At 50.9% G+C, this 26,140-nt stretch overlaps 2 protein-coding genes and 1 pseudogene across 3 annotated transcripts; 1 reads left to right on the plus strand and 2 right to left on the minus strand.

The window, feature by feature from the left end:
* Positions 1 to 114: 114 nt before the first annotated feature.
* LOC146404439 (uncharacterized) lies at positions 115 to 1,684 on the minus strand (annotated as a pseudogene).
* Positions 1,685 to 3,664: 1,980 nt separating this feature from the next.
* Positions 3,665 to 18,859, plus strand: CTF2 (cardiotrophin 2). Its single transcript, XM_085016201.1, has 3 exons — positions 3,665 to 3,693; positions 15,572 to 15,668; positions 18,401 to 18,859. The coding sequence occupies exons 1-3, from the start codon at positions 3,665 to 3,667 to the stop codon at positions 18,857 to 18,859; spliced, it is 585 nt and encodes a 194-aa protein (XP_084872327.1).
* Positions 18,860 to 20,293: 1,434 nt separating this feature from the next.
* On the minus strand, positions 20,294 to 25,224 carry CTF1 (cardiotrophin 1). 2 transcript variants are annotated; one of them, XM_021086414.2, is made up of 3 exons: positions 25,171 to 25,224; positions 23,406 to 23,521; positions 20,294 to 21,430 (listed from the first exon to the last, which is right to left on the minus strand). In XM_021086414.2, the coding sequence occupies exons 1-3, from the start codon at positions 25,193 to 25,195 to the stop codon at positions 20,966 to 20,968; spliced, it is 606 nt and encodes a 201-aa protein (XP_020942073.1). In that variant the 5' UTR covers positions 25,196 to 25,224; the 3' UTR covers positions 20,294 to 20,965. The 2 variants fall into 2 exon arrangements, with proteins under 2 accessions (XP_020942073.1, XP_003481072.1); XM_003481024.5 differs by having other exon boundaries at positions 23,406 to 23,524.
* Between the last annotated feature and the right edge of the window lie 916 nt (positions 25,225 to 26,140).

Consider the following 26,140-nt stretch of genomic DNA (forward strand, 5'->3'; position numbering starts at 1 on the left):
CCGTAAAGATGGCAGGCTACCTAGTCTCTCCCGTCGCCTCATTCTACCACCTTGGACACCGCGCCCGCTTGCAATATCGAACACCCCCCCCCTCCCAGTGACGTAGAGCCTGATGGGAGTTGCAGTTTTCCCGGCTCCCCTCTGTTATCTTCGGTGGAGACAATGGAAGGGGAAAGGGGCAGGGACTATCAGCAAAGATGGAGGCCGAAGCAAAGTGTAGATGGCGACCTGGGGCTTGTAGTCCACGCCCCAAGGCTACTCCCTGAGAAAACGGGGGAAAGGACTACAATCAAGATGGAAGCCCATCGCTCTCTGTGCCCATGCCTGCTGGGGGACGTAGTCCCTTAGCTTTACAGAGACAGAACGTGGGCTGCTGAAATTTGCATCACCGCGGACACGCCAAATTGAGAGCCGACGGAAACGGAGAGTCTCTTTTCCTCCTCTTCCTACTCTCCCCACCACCCCCTTTCGAATGGCCTGTCGGGAAATGTAGTCTGGTGCCTTCACTCGCTATTAGGGAGGGTAATTTATGTCACCAGTGGGGATCAATGCGAGTGAGGGAGAAAGACGTCCTGGCGATCCAGGAATATATAATATCCGCCTCCCCGTATGGTGAGGACTTCATCTTTCAGGGGAAGCTCTTAAAGGAAAGCAACAGTAATAAGTATTGTCGCGACCAGAGAGGCGTGGTTCTTTTCCAAAGTACCGTCACGCTGTTGTCCCCTGGAAAGCTTCCGCGCCTCACACCCGATGCTTGTTCCCTCAAACCTCAGAGAATCGGCATCTTCCAAGTCGTGAGAGCTCCAGGGAAAGGGCTCTGGAGTCGTACAAAATCCCCGCCCCTCCTTGGGAAGTCACCAAACCTCTATTTTTCTCATCTGAAAAGTGGGGATAATGATACCTACCTCAAAGTGGAGTTAGAAGTGTTAAGACAATGTTCACGAAAAGGCCGGGCTCAGGGCCTGGTACGGGGCATGTGTTGGCAATTCCCTTTTCGAGGTCCCTTCCAGCCCAGCTGTTCTGGGATCCCAGGAATTCATCATACCCGAAGGAGTTAGCGCCTGTGAGAAGACAACTGTGGCAGGCTGTCTACCCCATCTTGAGCCGCACCCCCTCCTCCCAGGCCCCTCCTCATCTGGGTCCTCCTGTGTCCACTACCGAGTACTGCTCCCAGGGGGCGCCCATTCTCCATTTGACTGAGGTCCTGCGAACTGTCCAGATTCCCCAACCTGAAGTTGTGGGCGCTCAAATTGCCCAGGCCCATCTCCAGCCAGTCTTGGAGCCCCTGCCCACCTTTCGCCCCTACCCGCGCCCAGAACACCTCAGCCACCCAAGCAGGTGGGACCGCTTCCTACCTCTGTGCTTTCTTACCTGCCTTCTTAATCTTCCTCCTCTGCCTGGAAAATTACTCACTTTGACCCCAAGGCAGACAGACTGCGGTGCTCTGCCCTCTCTTCTGTGTCGGAAAGTAGAGGGTTAGAGGGCCTGGCGGAAGACTTGGTGGGTGTGGTTTTACTGTCAAGGAAGTTAACGCTGACCAGTGTGACTTGAAGTCCTAAATTTGCTGGGACCTGCCTCAGGCTGAACTGAGGCTCCCTCTAGCTCACACTTTATCAGTTAGGAAATCTTGGCTCCCAGGAGATTGTCTCCTTTACATCCTCACTGCTTTCTTTTTGGCTTGCATGATTGCCTCAGGGATCTCTCTGGGGCTGTTCCCTCTGCCTGTTAGGCCCTTCCCCTCCACCTGGCCCGCTGCTGCACCCCATTAGCTATTCATCCTTCTGGTCTCTGTTTAAATACAACAGTCTCAGTAAAACCTTCTTGAGCATAATTCCCATCTGAGATTCATTTGACTCTTCGCCTAGATTATAAACTTTATGAAGAGTCCATCTCAGAGTTCCCATGGTGGCTCAGAGATAACACACTGTACTAGTATCCACGAGGACGCAGGTTCAATCCTTAGCCTCACTCGGTGGGTTAAGGATCCTATGTTGCCATGAGCTGTGGTATAGGTCGCAGCCGCGGCTAGGGTCCCAAGTTGCTGTGGCTGTAGTGTAGGTCAGCAGCTGTAGCTCCGATTTGACCCCTAGCCTGGGAACTTCCATATGCCACGGGTGTGGCTGTAAAAAGAAAAAAAAAAAAAAATCCATCTCATACATTACATGCTTTTAGCACATCATTTGATCCTCATAAGACCCCTATGAGCGAGAATCCCATGTCATAGATGAGGAAACTGGGAATGGATGAGTTGTACATAGAGAGAGCTAAGATTCAAAATCCAAGATTTCATAGCCCATCCTCAGAACAACTGCAGCATCCACAAACTGATCAAATCCAGCCCATGCTTGTGTTAAGTTTGGCATAGCAACAACACATTTCAGCTTTCACTTGGAATCTTGAAATCTAGCAACAGTGAGTCTGCCTTCCTTGAGCAAGAAATAGCTGAAGCTGAACAGTGGCTGCCTCTTATGGATAAGACATGTACTCACCAGATCAACACAACTCCCATCCAGCTTGCTTCAGTCCGAACATAAGCACTATTGGCCCCACTTATTAGCTAAGACGTGAAAAGAAGCCTGTTGAGGAGCTCCCATAGTGGCGCAGTGGAAACGAATCCCACTAGGAACCATGAGGCTGTGGATTCAATCCCTGGCCTTGCTCAGTGGGTTAAGGATCTGGCATTGCTGTGAGCTGTGGTGTAGGTCGCTGGCGTGGCTTGGATCTGCTGTGGCTGTGGCTGTAGCTGTGACGTAGGCCAGCAGCTGTAGTTCTGATTAGACCCCTAGCCTGGGAACCTCCATGTGCCAAGGGTTCGGCCCTAAAAAGCAAAAAAAAAAAAAAAAAGAAGAAGAAGAAGACTCTTGAAAGTCAAGACCATTTCTTACACTGTTTAGAGCTCCTCAGTGCCAGGTGCTGTGCCTGTGCCCACAACCGGGTGGGTGGGGAGATGGCAGAGTGAAACTGCATACAGAGATGGGGGAAAATGTTTACTTTTCACTTATAACCTGCTCTCCAGGTTCACATTTTTGCCATAAGCAGATATTTATGTATACTTAAAACAGGGGTTGAAAATACTATAATCCAGCTATGTTGACATTAAAATGTAAAGACTGAGTTCTTGTCGTGGCACAGCAGAAAAGAATCCAACTGGGAACCATGAGGTTGTGGGTTAATCCCTGGCCTTGCTCAGTGGGTTAAGGATCCAGCGTTGCCATGAGCTGTGGTGTAGGCCGGTGGCTGTGGCTCAAATTTGATCCCTAGCCTGGGAACCTCCGTGTGCTGTGGGTGCGGCCCTAAAAAGCAAAATAAATAAATAAATCAAAATTTAAAAATTAAAATAAAAAAAAAGACAACAGTCAGACTTTCTCAGATATGAATGAACTCAGGGTATAGAGCCTCTTTTCATTCGTACACACAAAAATACTGTTTGGAGTTCCTGCTGTGGCACAGTGGGTTAAGTATCTGGCATTACTGCAGCTGTGGCATAGGTGGTAGCTGCAGCTCTGATTTGATCCCTTGCCATGGAACTTCCACATGCCATGGGCATGGCTGGAAAAAAAATTTTTTTTTCTTCTGTCCACCTTATTTATGCATTTTAAGAGCCTTGGGAAGGATGGCGTAAGACCACTCAGTGGCGGTGGTTTCCTATGTGAGGGCCTCGACCATGGGGCTGCAAAGCAATTTCAGAAACAGGTGAGGCCATTGAGTCTCCAGTGTGAGCTGCCAAAAAAGAATGGAGGGCACTTGCCTGCTTTCAGAACTATCTGCAACCTCGGGCTGAGTGCATTGAATTCAGGAGGTGGAGCAACTCATTTATCTGGACATTCCTTTTTGGCAGTGGCTGCTCTTCCTTCTCCATCTCTTCTGGATCTCCGTAGAAGTTCAAAGCTTCTCTGTCAGCCAGGCTCGGATAAGCTATACTGCCGTAACAAGTAACACCCAAGTTCTGTTGGCTTACAACAAAAGGTTCTGTTTGTTGCTCATGCTGCCTGTCTAGTGTTGGTGAGTTAGGGGAGTTCTGGGGTGAAGTCACTCAGGGATGAAGGTGGAGGGAAGAGGCTCCATTAGGATGTGAATTTCCATAATCACCATCCAATCACAGAGTTCCTGCTGTGGTGCAACAGGATCTGTGGCATCTCTGCAGTGCCAGGAGGCAGGTTCCATCACCGGCCCAGCATGGGGGGTTAAAGGATCTGGTATTCCCACAGCTGCTGCCCAGATGAGATCTCTGGCCCTGGAATTCTATATGCCAAGGAGTGGTCAAAAAAGAAAAAAAAAAAAAACACTTTTCATTTGTACATACAAAAATAATGCTGTGGCACAGTGGGTTAAGTATCTGGCATTGCTGCAGCTGTGGCATAGGTGGCAGCTGCAGCTCTGATTTGATCCCTTGCCATGGAACTTCCACATGCCATGAGCGTGGATAGAAGAATTGGTAAAGTGGGCACTGGGGAGTTCCCACTATGGCACTGCGGAAATGAATCCAGCTATTATCCATGAGGATGCAGGTTCAACCCCTGGCCTTGCTCAGTGGGTTAAGGATCTGGCATTACCCTGAGCTGTGTTTTAGTTCGCAGACATGGCCCGAATCCCTCATTGCGTGGCTGCGGTGTAGGCTGGCGGCTACAGCTCTGATTGGACCCCTCGCCTGGGAACTTCCATATGCCATGGGTGTGGCCCTAAAAAGCAAAAATAAATAAATAAATGAAATGTGCACTGGCTCTTATAGCTTCTGTCCAGAAGTGACACAGGATAGTTGTACTCGCATTGTATTGACTAGACACAGCCTTCCCTAACTTCAAAAGGGGCAGAGATGGGAGCTCTTTCCACCTTCTGCCTGGAAGGAAATGAACCAGAATACTTGTGAACAGCCCTGATGACAAGCACAGCTTCCTGTGGGTCCAAGGAGAAGATAGTGCTGCCAAATACATTTTCTGGACAAGCAACTGCTACAAGACACCTACTGAGTGACCTCTTTTGTTGTCACATGGGATGACAACTGCACATAAACCAGAGGGGAGTCTGATTAACACTGAACTGGGGGCGGGGGGGCAGGTGAACAGAAAATGCCTCCGGTGGGAGTGAAGGTCACCCCTGGGATCTGTGGTCACAAAAAGCAGGGCTCCCCAAAAGCTGCCTGGATCATGAAGATTCCTGAAGTGAAACACCCAGCAATGCGAGAGGCTCCAGGTCTACTTCAGTAGAGCTCATTGGCCCCCAAGAGGATTTGATATCAACAGAAGCTGAGTGTCTGTCATTCCCTGTTGCCAGTGAAAACTTCTCCCAGAACCTCTCCAAATTTATCATGTGGATAATCTTTTGGAAATGGAAACGTGCCTCCGTCTGGGAACTAGGACTGATGCTCTCTAAATGGGTTCATGCAGCAAGAGTTCTAGACATTGTAAAAGTTTCCCTTTTTAAGGTGGTATAGTTTGGAGTTCCCATCGTGGCTCAGTGGTTAATGAATCCAACTAGGAACCATGAGGTTTTGGGTTCGATCCCTGACCTTGCTCAGTAGGTTAAGGATCCGGTGTTGCTGTGAGCTTCGGTGTAGGTTGCAGATGAGGCTCAGATCCCATTTTGCTGTGGCTGTGGCGTAGGCCGGTGGCTACAGCTCCGATTCGACCCCTAGCCTGGGAACCTCCATATGCTGCGGGAGCGGCCTAAGAAATGGCAAAAAGACAAAAAAAAAAAAAAAAAAAAAAAAAAAAGACCAAAAAAAAAAAAAGGTGGTATGGTTTGTATTTATTTATTTATTGTCTTTTTGCTATTTCCTGGGCCACTCCCGCGGCATATGGAGGTTCCCAGGCTAAGGGTCGAATCGGAGCTGTAGCCACCAGCCTACGCCAGAGCCACAGCAACACGGGATCCGAACCGCATCTGCAACCTACACCACAGCTCACGGTAATGCCGGATCCTTAACCCACTGAGCAAGGGCAGGGACCGAACCCGCAACCTCATGGTTCCTAGTCGGATTCGTTAACCACTGCGCCACGACGGGAACTCCCTATTTTAATTTTTATCACAATTAAAACTTAAAAAAAAAATTTTTTTTTTTTGGTCTTTTTAGGGCTTCACCCACGGCATATGGAGATTATTAGGCGAGGGGTCCAATTAGAGCATTAGAGCTGTAGCCGCTGGCCTATGCCACAGCCACAGCAATGAGGGAACCGAGCCGCGTCTGTAACCTACACCACAGCTCACGGCAACACCAGATCCTTAACCCACTGAGCAAAGCCAGGGATTGAACCTGTTACCTCATGGTTCCTAGTAGGATTTGCTAACCACTGAGCCATGACAGGAACTCCCAGAAATGTTAGAAATTAATTGCAAGTAGCTAATGTCAATGTCAACGAGCAGCGTCTACATTAAAAATATGTGATTAATAAATACTGAGTTCATCCTTCAAGTTTTTCAAAATCTTTTTTAATATCCATAGAGGAATATTGTACAGAAAAAAAAATGTCTTTTGTGCTATACACCAGAATCTGACACAACATTGTAAACCAACTATACATCAATAAAAACATTTTAATAAAAAATTTTAATAAAATAAATGCCATTTGTAGTCAAGAAACAGTTCTCTGAAATTCCATCATTCTTTCAGTTACATCTCCATTTCTTTTTCTTATGTTAAATTCAAATAAAGTTAAATATAACATTCCTGTTTTGAAATGGGATAAACAGTATGAGTTGAATGTTGCAATTTATTTTTCATTATGCCCATGGCATGTGGAAGTTCCTCGGCAAAGGATCAAACCACAACAGTAACAAGAGCCACCGTGGTGACAATACTGGATCCTTAACCCACTAAGCCACCAGGGAACTCCTACTTTTTCTTTATTTTACCTATGAAATGTTGAGAGTGATTTCATCAAATATTAATGCTGGAGTTCCCGTCGTGGCGCAGTGGTTAACGAATCCGACTAGGAACCATGAGGTTGCGGGTTCGGTCCCTGCCCTTGCTCAGTGGGTTAAGGATCCGGCGTTACCGTGAGCTGTGGTGTAGGTTGCAGACGCGGTTCGGATCCCGTGTTGCTGTGGCTCTGGCGTAGGCCGGTGGCTACAGCTCCGATTCAACCCCTAGCCTGGGAACCTCCATATGTCGCAGGAGCGGCCCAAGAAATAGCAGCAACAACAACAACAACAATAACAAAAAGACAAAAAAAAAAAAAATTAATGCAGTAATGGCCACTTTGAGGCAGTGAAGTTGGGTGGCTTTTTGGTTTCTTTTTTCTTCATTTCTGTTTGAGTTTATAATGTATTGGTATCATTTTAACAAAAATGAAAAAGTCACTTGTCTTAAGTGACTTTTTCACACACACACACACAAACACACACACACATATATACGTATATATACATATATATACACATATATATACGTATATATATACATATATATATATATATACTTTTTTTTTTTTTTTTTTGCTGTGCCCATGGTGTGCAGAAGTTTCTGGGCCAAGGATCAAAGCTGTGCCAAAACAGGCAACACTGGATCCTTAACACACTGAGCCACCAGGGAACTTCTCAAATGTATATTTTAAAGAATGTGATTGAAGATTTAACTAGACATTTCTCCAAAGAAGATATACAAATGACCAAAGTTCCCATAGTGACTCTGCAGATTACAAACCTGACTATCATGCATAAGGATGCGGGTTCAATTCCTGGCCTCGTTCAGTGGGTTAGGCATCTGGCATTGACATGACCTGCTGTGTAATTCACAGATGTGGCTCAGACCCTGAGTTGCCGTGGCTGTGGTGTAGGCTGGCAGCTGCAGCTCCAATTTGAACCCTAGTCCGGGAACATCCATATGCTACATGTGCAGCCCTAAAAAAAAAAAAAAAAAAAAAAAAAAAAAAGATATACGAATGGCCAATAAGCACCTGACAAGCTGCTCAACATCATTAATCATTAGGGAAATGCAAATCACAACCACAGTGAGACACCTGTTCACACACCTTAGGGTGGCTATTATTTGAAAACAAACAAGCAGGAATTCCTGATATGGCGCAAGGGGCTTGTTGGCATCTCTGGAGCACTGGGATGTGAGTTTGATCCCCGACCTGGCACAGTGGTTTGAAGATCTGGCATTGCCACAGCTGTGGTGTGGGTCCTAACTGTGGCTCGGATTTGATCCCTGGCTCGGGAACTTCTATATGCCTCAGGGCAGCCAAACACAAACAAACAAAAAAGCAAACAGAAAATAAGTGTTGATGAGGATGGGAGAAATTAGAATCTTGTGCATGGATGATAGAAACGTAAAATAGTGCAGCCCCTGTGAATGACAGTGTGCCTGGCCCTAAAAAAAAAACACGTTAATTTATTTTTTTTTATTTTTTTTTATTTTATTTTTTATTTTTTTGCTATTTCTTTGGGCCGCTCCGGCGGGATATGGAGGTTCCCAGGCTAGGGGTCAAATCGGAGCTGTAGCCACCAGCCTACGCCAGAGCCACAGCAACGCGGGATCCAAGCCGCGTCGGCAACCTACACCACAGCTCACGGCAACGCCGGATCCTTAACCCACTGAGCAAGGCCAGGCATCGAACCCGCAACCTCATGGTTCCTAGTCAGATTCGTTAACCACTGCGCCAACACGGGAACTCCAAAACACGTTAATTTAATGTGTAATTAATTAATTAATCAAGAATAGAATTACCATATGATCTAGCAATCCCACTTCTGGGTATGTACCCAAAAGAATTGAATGCAGGGATTTGAACAGATATTTGTACACCCATATTCTTTTTTTTTTTTTTTTTTTTTTTTTTTTTGTCTTTTTGCCTTTTCTAGGGCTGCTCTCACAGCATATGGAGGTTCCCAGGCTAGGGGTCTAATCGGAACTGTAGCCACCGGCCTACGCCAGAGCCACAGCAACGCGGGATCCGAGCCACGTCTGCAACCTACACCACAGCTCACAGCAACGCCGGATCCTTAACCCACTGAGCAAGGCCAGGGATCGAACCCGCAACCTCATGGTTCCCAGTCGGATTTGTTTCTGCTATGCCACAATGGGAATGCCTTAAAAAGATTTTAAAACAATATAAAAAGGATGGTGTCAGGTGAAGAAGGAGCAGGAGCACTTTGTAGGAAGGGGGAGGGACAGGAGAGGCTGGTGCTGAGCAGGCATGAGAAGTGGGTTGTGTGGCTGAGGTAGAAGGTGGAAAAAGCAAGAAGTAAGTCCAGGGCTGCAAGGGGACTGGGGGGATCAAAGGCCTTGAAGGCCAGGCTGCAGAGTTGGGACTTGATCCTGAGTGTTGGAGACCACCGAACAGCTGAACCCTGCAGAAGGCAAATACCTGCTGACACAGAGTTCTAAAATATAGGGTCTCTGCCAAAGACGTTATGCATAAACTATGCTATTCTATAAGCCGCTGCACTCTGCTCTAGAGGTGGGCACCAGTGCAAGTCGTTTCCTTTATTCACCAAGAGGGGCTTTGTCATTGCCTCTGCCTGCTCCTGCCCACTAATCTACATAAGGCACCTTCCTTCATGAAAGTCGTGTGGGCTAAAGCCCAGGGCCTTTGTTCTGCCAAACAGAGTGCCTCCTGGTCCCCCACTTTCGAAATGTCTTAAATATCTTGTGTGTTTTGTTACACTGCCCAGTCCCTCTTCCAGGATTCCCCGTTGCTCTGCAGCACTGTACATGCCATCTCGGGGACTGGGGAGTCCAGGAAAGGTACAGGGATGGGAAGAGGGGGCTTGCTAACCCTTGCTCTTCTCCGTCCTTCCCTGTCTCACCCACAACCAGCCTCTGCCCTGTCTACTAGCCTTGTTTGTTCCTGAAACCTGCCAAGCACGTTCTCACCTCAGGACCTTTTTCCCTTGCTGTTCTCTGCCTGGAGTGGTGCAGAGAACAGGGGCGAGGAATGGCAGTCAGGCTTGGGAATGGGTTTGAGCTTAATATTGGGGTCAGGGGGAGGATCCGGCTTGGAGTTCATGTGGATTTGTTCTGAATGGGCCTCCTTATGTGACCTGTTGGATGACATTGAGGTCATGCTTGAGCATCCTGGCAGACGGACAGGACAGAGCTCTTGGGAGTATCAGTGTAGCTGGTGGGTACTGGGCTCTAAGCATGGAGTGGTGGGGGCATTGAGGCTCTTTGCTTTGGGTGGAGGCGTTATGCACCATTGGGGCACCCCTTGAGGAGCCCAGGAGCCCTCACAGCACAGGTCAAGGCACTTGGTGGGGGGAATTGATGAGAGCCTGGGAGGTGGGAATGATCCAGTTTCCAGATGAGGAAGCAAAGTGGGGCTCAGAGGGGTTAAGTAACTTGCCCAAGCTAGTAATGGACAAAGGTAGGATTTGCACCCAAGTCTGTTGAATCCTGAATTGCTAGGATTTCCCAGGCAGCAGCTTCTGGTGAGACCAACGCAGAGATGGAGACACGTGGGCTGAGAGGTGGGGCAGGACAGGGTGGCAGAGCCAATGACCGCTGCCAAGACAGACGCCTTGGAGAAGCGGAGCTGGGCCTGGGATGAGGGCCAATTCCTGCAGCTGGGAAGGGCACCTGGGGGTCCAGAGAGCAAGAAAGCAAAGTCCCTGAGAGGAATAGAAGGTGGTAGGGTTGGGTGAGGGTGAGCCTGCCCTGTGGGGTGAGGCCGGGGCCCACGTTCGCTGTCTACCTATGAATGGCACCAGATCAAGTGTCTGCCTCCTTCATCCCCCCCTCCCCTCCTGCCCTCCTCCTCCTCTTCTACTACCTGGTCTGGCCCACGCCTCAGTGCACCCACTCAATGGGCCTAGTCTAATCCCCTGTAATCACCGCCTGCCTGGCACAGGCCCCGCCTGGCAGCCCTGGCAGCCCCCAGCCTCAGAGACCCAACTTAGGATCCCCCACCTCAGAACCCATCTTTCCCTCAACCGCTCCCCTCCTTCAGCTCAAAGTTCAGAGCAGGGATACCCCAGATCCAGTCCCAAGCTGGGAGGCAGGAGTCTAGGATCTGTCCTGGCCTTGCTGTGTGACTCCAGGTAAGTAGCTTTTCCTCTCTGGACCTCAGGCTCCTTATCTAAGTCTCCTCTACCCTGAGCTAATCACATCAACCTCTTTTGGCTTCTTCTCAGCACCTTTAGGAAATTTTGTTTTGTATCCATTTACATGTTTGCATTGCTCTCCCCTCCTGGACTGTGGGTTCCTTGTTATTCACTCCAGTCCTAGCACACAGCTGGGGCTCCCTCAGAAACTGCTGACTGAATGTATACCTGGGTAAATGAATGGACAGATGTAGCGCCTGCCTTGACAGGAAGGGTGTGGACCTTCTCCCTTCACACCAGCCCCAATCAGGGGAGAAAGGTAGCGTCGTATTCCAACCCCAAACTGGATGGAAGCAAGGTGGGGAGCTGACTCTCTGACTCAGCGGGTAGGCTGGGGCTGAGAACTGATTCTTTCTTATGGAGAGACTGGGAAAGCTCTGGAGAAGGACCAGAACCCAGGACCTGTCTCTCTCTGTCCTCCCCCTCTGCCACCAGGCTTCCCCTGGGCGGCGGGAGGGCCTCAGGTATTTATCTGTGCCTTCCTGTGCGCTGTGCCTGGGCTGAGGGCAGCCACTGGCCCAAGATCTCTCAGGACAGCAAAGACCGAGACGTGGCCAGACCTCAGGACTCCTGACCTCCAGCTGCGCGTATGTGTGTGTATGCGTGCATACGCGTGGCCATAGTGTGTGTTCCACCCCACGTGTCTATACTTGTGTCTGCTCTGCGCATGTGCCTCAGGCGGGGCTTCCGGGTGTGGCTGTGTTCCTACAGGTTTGTTGGGACGCATGCGCACTCTCGGGTTTGGGCCTCCCTGGCGGGCTTGCGATCTAACACGGGTTTAGGCACGTCCACTAGAGTGTCATCTCCACGAGGGCAGAGATTTGTGCCTGACTTGTCCCCTGCTCTATCCCCAGCACTCAGAACAGGGACCAATACAGCCTTGACTGAGTAAACTTTGAAAGTGCGTGCACACATCTCGTATGTGCCCACGTGCCAACTCATGTGTAGACGTGCACATGCTCCTGTGTCTAAGGGTGCACCTGGGTGTGGGCACTGTTGCTCGCACGCCACCCTCCTGTCCCTTTTCCAAACTCCTCGGGAGCCAGGACCTAATGCCTGGGTCCCCGTGGGGCGGAGCAGGGGGCCGCCTCTTCATGGGAAACTGGATCCCAGGACGTGCAGAGCAGCAGGGAGCAGGGCGGCCCCTTTGTCCCCCGATAATCCCCTCCCCGCCTTGCCCCCTTTCTCCCGGCAACCAGGGTTTAAGGTCGAGTTTGGGGGCTGTAGGGACTAGGGTGTCACCTCAGTGTCCCCTTCCCTATCTGTTCCCTGCCTCTGGGGCTTCTGCATCTGCCCACCCCCCACCCTTGGGGGTGTGACTCCTTTTCTCCCATGTGGGTGGCCCTAGGGCTCAGCCCCGGGTATAAAGCCACCTGAAGGGCAGGAGGACAGGTGCCTGAGAACCACCCAGAGGCTACAGAGAGGAAGGAAGCAAGGAGAGAGTATGAGCTGTCCACTGGGTGAGTAAAGGAAATGGTGCCAGGGTCCCGAGACCAGGAGGGGAGGGGGTACTGCCTGGGCCAGTCGGGCCCATCCGATTCACATGCCTGCTGTTTTTGCCTCTGCTGGGAACCGTCAAAGCCTTATACACAGAAGGGTTCATTCATCATCACTCATTCAAGAAATATTTATTGAGGGCCTGTTATGTGCTAGGTAGTATTCTAAGCATTTGGGGATATAGCTGTAAAGAAACAGACAAAAATCTATGGGGATTTCATTCTGCAGACAGACAATACATGTGATAATTAAGTAAATTATAACGCCAGTCTGATAGAACGTAAGTAAAGTGATCCACGCTTGTTGAATGAATGAATGGGCCTTTGCGTTCAACCTTCCCTTAAGTTCTAAACTTCTGGGAATTCACGGATGTGGACAGAGAAGCGAAGGAGGCCATCCTGGTTTGTCTCTCATCTTCATCACTGCTGGTGACCTTGTCTCTGATCCTCATGCTATTAGTGGGAACACAAACTGGGCCTGACCTTTGAGAAGACAATTTGGCAGCATTTAATCAAATTGAAATTGCACATCCTGAAGTTCCTGCTGTGGCTCAGTGGAAACAAACCCCACTAGCATCCGTGAGGGTGCAGGTTCTATCCCTGGCCCTACTCAGTGGGTTAAGGATCTGGCGTTGCTGTGAGCTGTGGTGAAGGTCGAAGATGTGTTTTGGACGTGGGCTGGCAGCTGTAGCTCCAATTCAAGCCCTAGCCTGGGGATTTCCATATGCTGCACCTGTGGCCCCAAATAATATAAAACAAAATAAAATAATTTAAAATTTAAAAAAATAAAATGAACATCCTCTCTGGAGTCCCTACTGTAGCACAATGGGATTGGCGGTGTCTCTGGAGCACTAGGATGCAGGTTTGATGCCCAGCACAGTGGGTGAAGGATCTGGTGTTGCCATAGCTGTCGAGTAGGTCACAGCTGCGTCTTGGATTTGATCCCTGGCCGAGAAACTCCATATGCCATGGGCCAACCAAGGAAAAAATAACATGAACATACCCTTCAATCTAGATATTTCCACTTTCAGCGGGACCCAAAGAGGCTGGGCTAAGGGTGTTCATGGCAGCATCCATTCACTCAACAAATAGTTCTTAAGCTCTGTGGTGGAGGCTGGGGAGCCAGCAGTGAGGGAAGCAGGTGAGATTCCCTCTTTCCTGAAGCCAACATTCCAGCTGGAGAGAAAGTCACAAGCAAATGGACCAAAAAATAAAGAAAGAAAGAAATGAGGGAGTTGCAAACAGAGGAGGTCTCTGAAGACTATACATGAGAGAGGCAGGGGGCGTTTGAGTTGAGGTCTGAAGAAGCAGAAGGAGCAGCCTTGGGAAGGTTTGGAGGGGGGTGGTCTTGGCAGGACCCGGGAAGAGCAAAGCCTGAGTAGGAGGTGCTGCAGAACAGGGGGTCAGGCCTTGTAGCCCACACTGAGGACTTTGGCCTTCACTGTGGTAGGTGGAAGGCACGGGAAGGTTTGGGTGGAGGAGGGCTCCAGCTGCACTTGGGGAGTTGCCGAGTGGCGGAGGGAGGCAAGGGTTCAGAGAAGCACAGACACCATCGTGGGGGGGGTGTGGGGGGTGTTACTGTAACTGTCCAGGCAGGAGGTGCCCCTGGCTGGGATTATGGAAATAGCAGTGGAAGGGGGAGAGAAGTTGTTAGATTCTAGATACATCTTTTTGACTTTTATAACTTTATTGAGGAGTTCCTGTCCTGGCTCAGGAAAAACAAGGAACCACGAGGTCGAGAGTTCGATCCCTGCCTCGCTCAGGGGGTTAAGGATCTGGTGTTGCCATGAGCTGTGGTGTAGGTTGCAGACATGGTTCGGATGTGCTGTTGCTGTGGCTCTGGCGTAAGCTGGTGGCTACAGTTCCGTTTGGACCCCTAGCCTGCGAACCTCTATATGCCACAGGTGTGGCCCTAAAAAGACCAAAAAAAAAAAGAAGTAATTTTTTGGAAAATAACTCGAATAGGGAAATATGCCAAAGTCCTAAGTATATAGCTCAATCAATTTTCACAAAATCCAAAAAAAAAAAAAATGTATATATATATATATCTCCTTGGTGTTCCCGTCATGGCTCAGTGGTTAACGATCCTGACTAGTATCCATGAGGACGTGGGTTCGATTCCTAGCCCCGCTCAGTGGGTTAAGTATCCGGCATTGCCCTGAGCTGTGGTGTAGGTCAAAGACGTGGCTTGGATCCTGCATTGCTGTGGCTGTGGCGTAAGCCAGCAGCTATAGCTCTGATTTGACCCCTGGCCTGGGAACCTCCACGTGCCGTGGGTGTGGCCCTGAAAAGACCAAAGAAACCCGAAGTCAACATATCCTTGTTATAAGCACTCAGATCAAGGACCAAAGACCTCTTGGCTACCTTTTAAGGACAGAACCAACAGGGTGTACCATGGGTTGAATGGGGAGGGAAGGAGAGAAGGTGTCTACGAGAATCCCATGGTCTTTTTTTTTTTTTTTTTTCTTTTTCAACCGCCCGGTGGCACATGGAGTTCCTGGGCCAGGGATCAGGTCCGAGCCACAGCTGTGACCTACGAGGCAGCTGCAACAGCAACAACACTAGATCCTTTAACCTACTGTGCCAGACCGGGGATCGAGTCTGAGTCTTGGTGCTGCAGAGATGCCGCTGATCCTGTTGAACCACAGCAGGAACTCTGATTTCATGGTTTGGACTTGAGCATCTGGAAGAACAGACATGCTCTTTGCAGGGGAGGAGGGACTCGAGAGCTGAGCACTGGATAGTTTGACTTTGAGATGCTGAGCGATATCTAAGGGAAAATGTCAAACGGGAAGTTGAATACGTGGACCTGGAGTTCAGGGAACTGTTCTGGGCTGGAATTAATCACCTTACGGGGTGGGTCTGCCCTGACTTGGATGCACGAGATTGTTCAGGCCACGAGAGCTGTGCCCGTTTGAAGAGTTGTTACAGACAGATGAATGAATCGGCAGGCAAGGTCGGGGACTTGGTGCTGACCTCTGATTTCTTCCACCAGCCCTCCTCTGCCTGCTGACCCTGCTGCTGCCACCCCTCAGTCCGGGGGCCCCCATCTCCCCAGCTGAGCCCATCAGTCAAGCCTACAGCCTGGCGCTGTACATGCAGAAGAATACTTCAGCACTGCTGCAGACGTACGTAAGTGATGTGACATGGCACAGCAGGGGCGGGGGACTGAGGGGAGAGGGACGCCCCCCTCCTGGCCTGGGTCTGGGTAGGGAGGCAGAGCAAGGCCAGAGAAGGCCCCTCCACCGGTCCAAGGGTCCAGGGGCTCTGCCAACTCAGACAAGCCCATATTTATGCTGTCACTGATGGGTGGGTGACCATGGGCAAGTCATTCCTTCTCGCCCGGTCTCGGCTTCCTCATCTGTCAGATGGGATGGTGATCCTGCCTGGGCTGACTTCTCAGGACTGTTAGAAGATTCCAAGGAAGTACATGGAGGGATGGGTTTTCTGGGATCATGATTCTTTTCACAAGTACCTGCTGCCCTCTGCTTTCTTTTTTCTTTCTTTCTGGTTTTTTTTTTTTTTTTTTGGCTACCATTGTGGCATGTGGAAGTTCCCTAGCCAGGGATCAAACCCACACCACAGCAGTGATCCAAGCCAAGCCACTGCAGTGACAACGCTGGATCCCCAAGCTGCTACACTGCAAGAGAACTCCTGCTCTCTGCTTTCTTTTATTTTTCTTTCTTTCTTTCTTTTCTTTTTTTTTTTTTTTTTTTTTTTTTTTGCTTTTTAGGGCTGTGCCTGTGGTATGTGGAAGTTCCCAGGCTAGGGGTCAAATCGGAGCTGCAGCTGCCGGCCTACACTACAGCCACAGCCACAGCCACAACAATGTGAGATCCAAGCTGTGTCTATGACCTACACCACAGCTCATGGCAATGCCAGCTCCCTCACCCACTGATCGAGGCCAGGGATCGAATCCTCATCCTCGTGGATACTAACTGGATTCATTTCCACTGCACCGCAATGGGAACTCCCTGCCCTCTGCTTTCTTGAGCCCATGCCATGCTGGGAACTCTATCTTCCTGACTCCTCTTTGAGTTCTGAGAGGTGGAATTATAACCCATTTTACAGATAAGGTAACTGAGTTTCAGAAAGTGGAAATCATTTGCCTGAGGTCACAAAACTGTCCGGAAGTTCAAGATGGTAGCCTGCTGCCTGGGTCTGGCCCACAGATTTTTTGTTTGGGCCATGCAATGCTTATTCAAATACTTGGTATGAATACCTGTTGAAAATGGACATGGTGATCCTGTTGGGCTCCTGCCCCAACTCCATCTTAGTCCTGCCTTTTCCCCCAAACAGCAAGATCTGCCTCGCCCCTAGAGGCCCTGGACTGGGTGACTCTTCCACTGAACTAAATTCTAGGTCCATGTGAAGTTACTTAATCTAGTTTCTTTTTCTTTTGCTTTTGAGGGTCACACTCGTGGCATATGGAGGCTTCTGGGCTGGGGGTCGAATCGGAGCTGCAGCCGCCAGCCTATACCACAGCCATAGCAATGCCAGATCCAAGCCATGTCTAAGATATACTCTACAGCTCAGAGCAACACTGGATCCTTGACCCACTGAGCGAGGCCAGGGATCGAACCCGCGTCATTATGGATCCTAGTCGGGTTCGTTTCTGCTGAGCCACAATGGGAACTCCACGTACTCTGGTTTCTAGTCCCATATCTGCCACCATTCCCTGGATGACTTTGGGCACCTCGAGTCTCAGTTTCCCCACTTGTTAGGTGGGGATGTAGGACTAGGTGTTTATCAGTGCGTACTAAACTTCTGTGGGTCTAGGTTCATGGAGGTGAGAACTTTAATGGAAAAGGCATTCAACTGGAGTTCCTGTTCTGGCTCAGGAGGTTAAGAACCCAACAGAGCATCCCTGAGGATGCAGGTTCGATCCCTGGCTTTGCTCAGTGGGTTAAGGATCTCGAGTTGCTGCAAGCTGCGACCTAGGTTGCAGATGCAGCTCGGATCCGGTTTGCTGTGGCTGTGGTGTAGGCTGACAGCTGCAGCTCCAATTCAACCCCTGGCCTGGGAACTTCCCTGTGCTATAGGTGCAGCTGTAAAAAGAAAAAAAGAAAAAAAGAGAGAGAGAGAGAAATCAATTAAATTTAATATGAACAACTATTTAGTAATGATTATAATAAAATGAACAAACATAAGCTATTAAATGCTGTAAATAAAAATAAGGCTGTAACGACATTGTCAATAATCTATTGATTGAAAATACAGTAATAAGCGATATATAATCATAGTGTTCATGATATTAATATAAATGGATCCTCAGTGAATGATTTTAGTGCCCTTATTGCATGTCAGGTGCTGTGCAAAGTGCTTGATATATATTACTTCTTATCATCTTCACCATAATACTGCCACATGGGAATTACAGAAGCTGTGATTCAAAGTTGCACAACCTGGGAGTTCCCGTCATGGCTCAGTGGTCAGTGAACCCGACTAGCATCCATGAGGACACGGGTTCAATCCCTGACCTCACTCAGTGGGTTAAGGATCCGGTGTTGTCATGAGCTGTGATGTAGGTCACAGACGTGGCTAGGATCCCCTGTTGCTATGGCTGTGGTATACACCAGCGGTTACAGCTCTCATTGGACCCCTAGCCTGGGAACCACCATATGCTGTGGGTGTGGCCCTAAAAAGACAAAAAAAAAAAAAAAAAAAAGAAAAAAGTTGCACAACCTGTATGTGGAGGAGGCTGAGCTGGAACCTAATAGAGTCCAGGCTCTGTGCTAGAACATTCTACCAACTCGCTACCAGAGGCAGGGAATGGTGACTCTCCCTGGAAGATGCCAGTCTCATGGAAGGCAGATGCAGCCTTTTGGTCCCCTCACTCCTGTCTGTGTCTGTCCCTCGTGCAGCTCCAGTACCAAGGCAGCCCCTTTAGTGACCCTGGCTTCTCAGCCCCTGAGCTCCAGCTCAGCAGCCTGCCTCCTGCTGCCGTCTCCTTCAAGACCTGGCATGCCCTGGATGATGAGGAGCGTCTGAGCCGTGCCCAGGGGGCCTTCCTGGCCTTGACCCAGCATCTCCAGCTCGTGGGGGATGATCAGAGCGACCTGAACCCTGGCAGTCCCATCCTGCTGGCTCAGCTCGGGGCTGCAAGACTCAGGGCCCAAGGCCTACTGGGCAACATGGCTGCCATCATGACGGCCCTGGGCCTGCCCATCCCCCCAGAAGAGGACACTCTTGGGCTTGTCCCCTTTGGGGCCTCTGCCTTCGAGAGGAAATGTCGAGGCTATGTAGTAACTCGAGAATATGGCCATTGGACAGACCGAGCTGTGAGGGATTTGGCTCTGCTCAAGGCCAAATACCCTGGATAGAGGTGGGACTTCCTTTCAGAGGCTGTGACACTTCCCCTCTCACAGTGGACTTTTCGGCCTTACTTCTTGGCTAGAAAGGAGACACATCTTGTCTAGCAGACAGGACTTGTGTGCCAGGTACTCAGGAAAATCTCTTGGGAACTGGGCCTCAAGTCCCTATGGCCTGGGCCTTCCTGCCTGGGTCCTATGGCCTCCCTTCCAGATCTGGGTGGGGCCCAATGGATAGCGTCGAATGGATTACTAATCTAGGGGTACCAGTTGCCTGCTTCCTGGGTGGAAGGAGGTTCCTCTTTGAAATTCCTCCCACTCTACAGGGAGAATACAATTGGTCTCCTTCCTGGGCGCTCCCTGAGACCTTCACCTTCCTGTAATTTGGGGGGGTTCCAGAGGCTGCCCTCTTGCCTCTGTCTACCTCACTTCCTGTATGAATGTATGGACTTTCTCAGCACCTAGGCCTCCCCTCCTGCTGGAGTTCATTTCCTCCCCTAGTTTACCTGTCTGTGGCCCCTCTTCCAACTTCCGGTCTTTTTTTTTTTTTTTTTTTTTTTTGTCTTTTTGCCATTTCTTGGGCCGCTCCCGTGGCATATGGAGGTTGCCAGGCTAGGGGTCGAATCGGAGCCATAGCCGCCGGCCTACACCAGAGCCACAGCAACACGGGATCCAAGCTGCGCTGGCAACCTATACCATGGCTCATGGCAATGCCAGATCCTTAACCCACTGAGCAAGGCCAGGGATGGAACCCACAACCTCATGGTTCCTAGTCGGATTCGTTAACCATTGAGCCACAATGGGAACTCCTCTCTCTCTCTTTTTTTTTTTTTTTTTTTTAATGGCTGCACTGGTCATCCCACTTGTGGCCCTTTACAAGCTCTCTCTCTCTCTCTCTCTCTCTCTCTCTCTCTCTCTCTCTCTCTTTTTTGCCTTTTTAGGGTCGCACTCACAGCATATGGAAGTTCCTAGGCTAGGGGTCTAATCGGAGCTGCCATCTCTGGCCTTCACTACAGTCACAGCAATGCCAGATCCCAGCCGTGTCTGCAAAACTACATGACAGTTCACGGCAATGCCAGATCCTTAACCCACTGAGTGAGGCCAGGGATGGAACCCTCATCCTCATGGATACTAGTTGGATTCTTAACTTGCTGAGCCACGATGGGAACTCCCCAATTTCCCGTCTTAGAAGGCTTCACTTCCTAGTCAGTGGACATCAATTCTTGAAAAACTAAGGACTCATGTGTCACATCTGTCTCCTGCTCAGGGCACATCCACTTCCTGTTCAGGGCTGCCAGATGGCATCCTGGCCTGGGGCTTTCAGGAATCTCCTATTTATACTGTGGCTTTGGCGGATGACGGGTATGTGTGTGTGTGTGTGTGACCAGGCTGTACCCCAAACCTTATTCTCCTTGAAAGTGTCTCCCCATTTTCAACAACTATATATTTTTGTAATGTAGTAGTCTTTTTATTTTTAAACATTTTATTTACAAAAAAATTAATTTATTCTCAGAAATAAATCTCTTTTTAAGGGCTTGATTTTTTTCTCTCCATAGACCTGACCTGTGGGGAAGGGAAGGTGCAGGGATAGGGCAGAGGGAGGGGAAGGAAAGGGAAGGCCATCAAAAGGGGAGGGGGCAGGGCCGCAGGGGAGGGGAGGGGGGAGGGGGAGAGCAGCAGGTGGCGTGACCACGGGGGGGGGGGGGGGGGAGGTGGCTGAAATCTGTTTGGAATAGCCCTCCCACCACAGGGCCAGCAGGCATGTCCCTGGCCAGAAAAGGACAGAGAGAAGGACAGAGAGGAACAGAGTATAGGTGTCTCCTTCTTGAGGTGAGGTGGACATGTACACGTGCTCACACGGGGCGAAGAGGAGACCAGAGAGAGACGGGGAGACAAAGAAATGCCCAGGGAGGCAGGGCCCAGCGATGGAGTAAAAGACGAAGAAAGCACGGAAATGACAGGCACAGGAAGTCACAGAGAGAAAAAGATCACGAGCGGACAGAGCACATAGAAAGATGGAGACAGTGCGAGAACCCAGACACTGACGGAGATGCAGAGACCGAGAGATGGATAAGGCCAAGGAGGAGGGGACCGCGGGCTTCGGCCCGCGTCCAGGGCTCAGGCCGGGCCCTCGGGCGCCAGCTGGCCCAGGTCGGCCTCGGTGCGGCTCACCCACTCGCGGTAGAGGCCGCACACGCGGAGCCCCAGCACCTTGGCCGCGAAGACGCCCGCGGTGGCAGTGGCGGCGGCGATGGCGGCGGTGGCGGGCTCGGTCCGGGGCTCGGGCGTCTCGGCGCCCAACGCGGCCAGCACGGCCTCCACGGCGGCGCCCAAGGCCCGGGCCTGGCGCGTCGCGTCCTCCAGGCGCTGCAGCAGGCGCGGCGCGCGCGGGTTCAGCTCGGCCTGGCGGCGGCGCACCACGTCCAGCAGCGGCGGCAGCGCGGCCAGCGCCGCCGCGTCCAGCCGCAGGCGCTCAGGCACCGGCAAGCCCTCGTGGCCCGGGCCCGGGGCGCTCAGATCGGCCACCGGCAGCCGCGGGGGCGAGAAGCCCGGCAGCCCGAAGGGGTCTCCCTGGTGCTGCACCTGCGGAGACGCGGCAGTCAGGGCGGCTCCCCCTCCTGGAACTCCACCCGCCACCCCTCTCCTGGGGCCTCAGTGTCCCCAACTCCAAATGACACCCTCCTGCCAACAGAGCTGCTGTTTGAGATTATACAGAACAACAAAAAATACGGTAGGCTTTACCCCAGTGCCTTCGTTTCCTCCTCTCAATGGAGACAATAACAGTATCAACTTTATAAGATACTTATGCGCATGTTGCAACGCTTAAGACAGGTCCTGACTCGGAAAGGCACACAAAAAAATGTTAGGAGTTCCCGGTGTGGGGCAGCGGAACCGAATCTGACTAGGAACCATGAGGATGCCAGTTCAGTAGGTTAAGGATCTGGCGTTGCCATGAGCTGTGGTACAGGTCGCAGATGCGGCTGGGATCTGGCCATTGCTATGGCTGTGGCGCAGGCCAGCAGCTGCAGCTCCGATTTGACCCCTAGCCTGGGAACTTCCATATGCCTCGGCTGTGGCCCTAAAAAGCAAAAACAAAAACAAAAAACCCCACTCTTTTATTAGTGCTATCTTCCAGACCCAGGTTCAAATCCTGTCTCCACCACTTATTAGCTGTGTAGTTCTGTGCAAAACCATTTCTCTCTCTGAGCCTCAGTGGTCTCCTCTGCAAGATGGGGGAATAGTTCCCCGTCCTGTCTTCCTACCAGAGATCTCCTGAGAATCATAGAAGATAGTGCCAGGGATCCAGTCAGTTTCACTTCCTCCCCCCAATCTCCCCCCAACCAACCCACCTCTGCACCTGCTTGGCACACAGCAAGGGCTCAGTGAATACCTGTCATGTGAATGAATCAGTGACAAAATAAAGGTGATATGTAGTTTGTAAAGATGCTATAACAGGACCATTTATCCTTTGAAACATCTTGCTTCTGGTTCCGGCACTGTGTCTGCTGCTTTAAACACACTATTCCTAACCTTCCCAATAATGGGTGTGATGATGATGATAATTTTGTAAGCCAGGACTCTGGGGCTGACTTGCCCTAGGTCATCCACCTAGGAAGGGGCGGAAGCTGGACTCTGAACCAAAGTTGGTAGGCTACAAAGTTACTTCTCTTACCCTGCTATTGCTGTCATCACTGTTAAATTATTATGTTGAATGTTATCATTACTGCCCAAGGTCACAACAAGTTGGCAGACCTACAGTCTGTCTGATTCCAAACTGGATCCTCCCTCCACGACACCAGAGTAATTTGGGGAACTACTTTCTTTTTTGGATCATGTTGGCAGATCCCCCTCCCCTGTAAAAATGCCCTCTTGCTATGGCATTTTTAGCCCTAGATTGAAACCCCTTCTTGGCCTCTTTGCATAATGCAAGTAGAAGAGTTCACAGCTCATCCTATGCAACTGCCTCCTTTTACACCTGGGGAGACCCAGACTCGTGGAGGTGAGATGACAAGATCATACAGAGCCTAGAACCCAGGTTTCCTGACTTCCAGACCAGAGTTCTTATCATGCTCTCAGGTTGCTCTGTTTTGTTTTTTCTTTTGAGGGCCACACTTGTGGCATATAGAAGTTCCCAAGCTAGGGGTTGAATTGGAGCTGAAGCTGCAGGCCTACACCACAGCCCCACAGCAACACAGGATCCCAACCACATGTATGCTGCAGCTTGTGGCAATGCCAGATCCTTAACCCACTGAGTGAGGCCAGGAATCAAATCAGGTTCTTAACCCACTGAACCGCAAGAGGAACTGCCAGGTTGCTCTGTCTAAAGCACCAAGGAGGCTGCCTCTGCACTGAGGCTAATGGAGAGGCATTTGGGGCAGAGAGAGGGTCCTCCTCCAATTTGCTCTGTAGCCAGGGGTCAATTACTAGCCCCCTCGTGGGAACCGCAATTTCTGCAGCCGTGAAGGGAGGTCAACAAAATGGGTCGTTCAAGGACCCCGTGATGTGTACTTCCCCAGACCCCAGGCCCCCTGGTACCCGCACCCTCATCCCCACTCACATATTCCTGGAGCAGCTGCTCAGCATATTTGGTGAGGAGGCGGGCAAGGCTGTGTGTCTGTTGGATCTTGGCCTCCAAGTGGGGAAGGGGTGAAATGGAGGAATCAGCCTGGGGGTCTTCTGGTGGGAAAAGGGGGAGGAATGAGGGTACACAACCCCCCTGCTTCTTGACCACCTCTTCCAGGTTGGCTCTTCCTTCCTGAATCCAGAAACTCCACTCTGGTTTGGGTTTTTTTTTTTTTTTTTGGTTGCTGTTGTTGTTGTTGTTTTGCTTTTTAGGGCCAAACCTGTGGCATATGGAGTTTCCCAGGCTAGGGGTCGAATCAGAACTACAGCTGCTAGGCTACACCACAGCCACAGCAACATAGGATCCAAGTCATGTCGGCGACCTACACCACAGCTCGGGGTAACACCAAATCCTTAACCCACTGAGTGAGGCTGGGGATTGAACCCACAACCTCATGGTTACTAGTCAGATTCCATTTCCACTGCACCACAATAGGAACTCCCAGAAGCTCCACTCTGAATCCTCCAACTTTTAAGCCAGGCAGGCTCTGTCCCCTTCCAACTGAGGGAAAATGAAGCACCAGACATTTGCCAAGTGGTTGTTCTACCTGAAATGTATTCCCTGTGCCTAGATCATTGTTGAAATCCTATTAAAGCCAAATTCAAATACTGCCTCCCCAGTGTAGATTTACCCCTCCTTTAAATTAACTTCTTCTTTCTACTTAAGGCCATTTGTTCATACTTCCAAAGTGGTGGGTGGTTTTTGGTTTTTGGTTTTTTTTTTTTTTTTTTTTTTTTTTGGCAGCCCCCAGGGCATGTGAAAGTTTCCAGCCAGGGATCAAACCCGCAGGGCAGTTGCTACCTTTGCCACAGTTGCGGCATAAGAGAACTTCCCCAAGGTGGTTTTTTTTAATGGCTCTTTTTTTTTTTTTTTTTTTTTCCCCTGTGAGAATCTGCCTCAGCCTGGGAATCCTTTGAGGGTTGGGCTCATACATCTCTCTCTCAGAGATTGTTTGTGGAATTCAGCATCATTGATGCACAGATCTTTAAATTGAAATGAGCCGTTAAGCCCATTTTACAAGTTGGGAGACTGAAATCCCACTCCTTTCCTGATGGCCCGTCTATGCAAGACGCTGGGCATTGCGCAGCATCAATGAATCGGCAGCAATCTACCTTCACTAGCACAAGCTAGAGGGTGGCGCCCCGGGAGGACTACATTTCCCTAGATGCCCATCGCGCGTGTCCAGGGCATGCTGGGGAATGTAGTCTTGGCCCGGCAACTCCCGCCCCCGCCCCCGCCCCGCCAGAGTTTGCCCCGCGGGTCCCTATCCTTAACAGCCTCGACTTTCGCTTCCTGTTGTCACTCACCAGCCCCTGTGGCCAAAGGCTTCTTCCTCTAACTTTACACGTCCCTCTGGCTCCCAGCTGTGATTCTTTCCCGATACTCTGAGAGGATCCGATGTCCTGTCCCAGCCACGACCCCAGTCCTCCCCCAAGGTGTACTCGAACCCAGGATCTACCTCCTGAGTCCAAATCCCTGAAGGCACAGCCCCAGGCCTCCTCTAAACTCTGGCGTTTGCCCCTGCCCCCAGCTCACCCACAACTCACCCGCTCGTTACCTGACACCGGGGCCCTGCTCTCCCCCACTCAGGCCGCTCCCTTCCCGTACCTAGGGGTGGCGGGGACCCAGACTCCAGCTTCCAGCCCTTCTGACCCCTGCTCCCCTCAGGCACTCGGCATCTGACCCTTCAGTCCCTTACCCAGACTTCCCTCCCTCCGGTTCATGCTGTCCCCTGGCTGATCCTGGTAGCCTCCACGCCCCCCTTCCGAGGGGGGAGAAGGGGGAAAAGGGTAGGGGCGTGGCCGGGGCGTAGCCAATCACGGCTCAGACCCCAACAATCTACCCCCCCCTCACCACCCCGCCCCCCGCCGCCCCAGGCAGGATTCCTTGGCCCTGAGCTCAGGTCCTTGCTTGCGCAGCCTCGTCGGGGAGGGGGCCTGAGGAGGGCAGCAGGATGTCTGCAGGTTGGACTCAGGCTTGGGTGCCAGGGCCTGGGAGGCAGCCTGGGTCCCAATGAGAGGAGAAGGCTCAGGCTCCGACCTGGGGTTAGTCTTGGCCTCTGGGCTGTTTTTTCCGAGAAAACTGGGGGGATAGGAGAGGGCGCAGCTGGCAGGCCTGGAATGTGCTGGCCCTCCCTCTTGGCGGGGAAGGGAAGGGGAGAGCCAGGTGCTTGAGAGGCCGAGATGGGGGCCCTCAGGCTTGGGCCACACCTGCTGGCATAAACACCTCCTGGCCTATTGCAGATGCCTTCTGCCCTTGCTCTCATAGTCACAGCTACTAGGAGGGGACCACCACCTCGTCTTACCAGTAAGAGAACCCTTCCGACACACCCGCATCTACTGAAGGCTTCTTGCGCTGGAACAAGCTTCAGAGATAGGTCCAGGGAGTCACACCCACACATCTACCCACAAACCCGATGAGGACAAACGCTGACCGGTCCGTACACACTTACTTATTCCCACAAATGGTTCCCAAGTACCCCCTCTGTCCTGGGCTCTGGGCCCCAGAGGGGATCCATTCTTAGTCTCTGGCCCCCTGAGGAGCTCAATCTGATAGTGAGACCACAGACAAAAGCAGGTAATGTGAACTGGGAAGGAGGCCCCTGTGTCTTTAAGTATTTCACCATGAGCAGACAACTGCCAGAATAAAGGAAGAAAGGGAACAACTGG

The sequence above is a fragment of the Sus scrofa genome, chromosome 3, assembly GCF_054392235.1.
Source record: "Sus scrofa isolate SSC_HxYL_T2T_F1_AM1 chromosome 3, Sscrofa_HxYL_maternal_Yorkshire_Landrace_v2.0, whole genome shotgun sequence".
NCBI lineage: Eukaryota > Metazoa > Chordata > Mammalia > Artiodactyla > Suidae > Sus > Sus scrofa.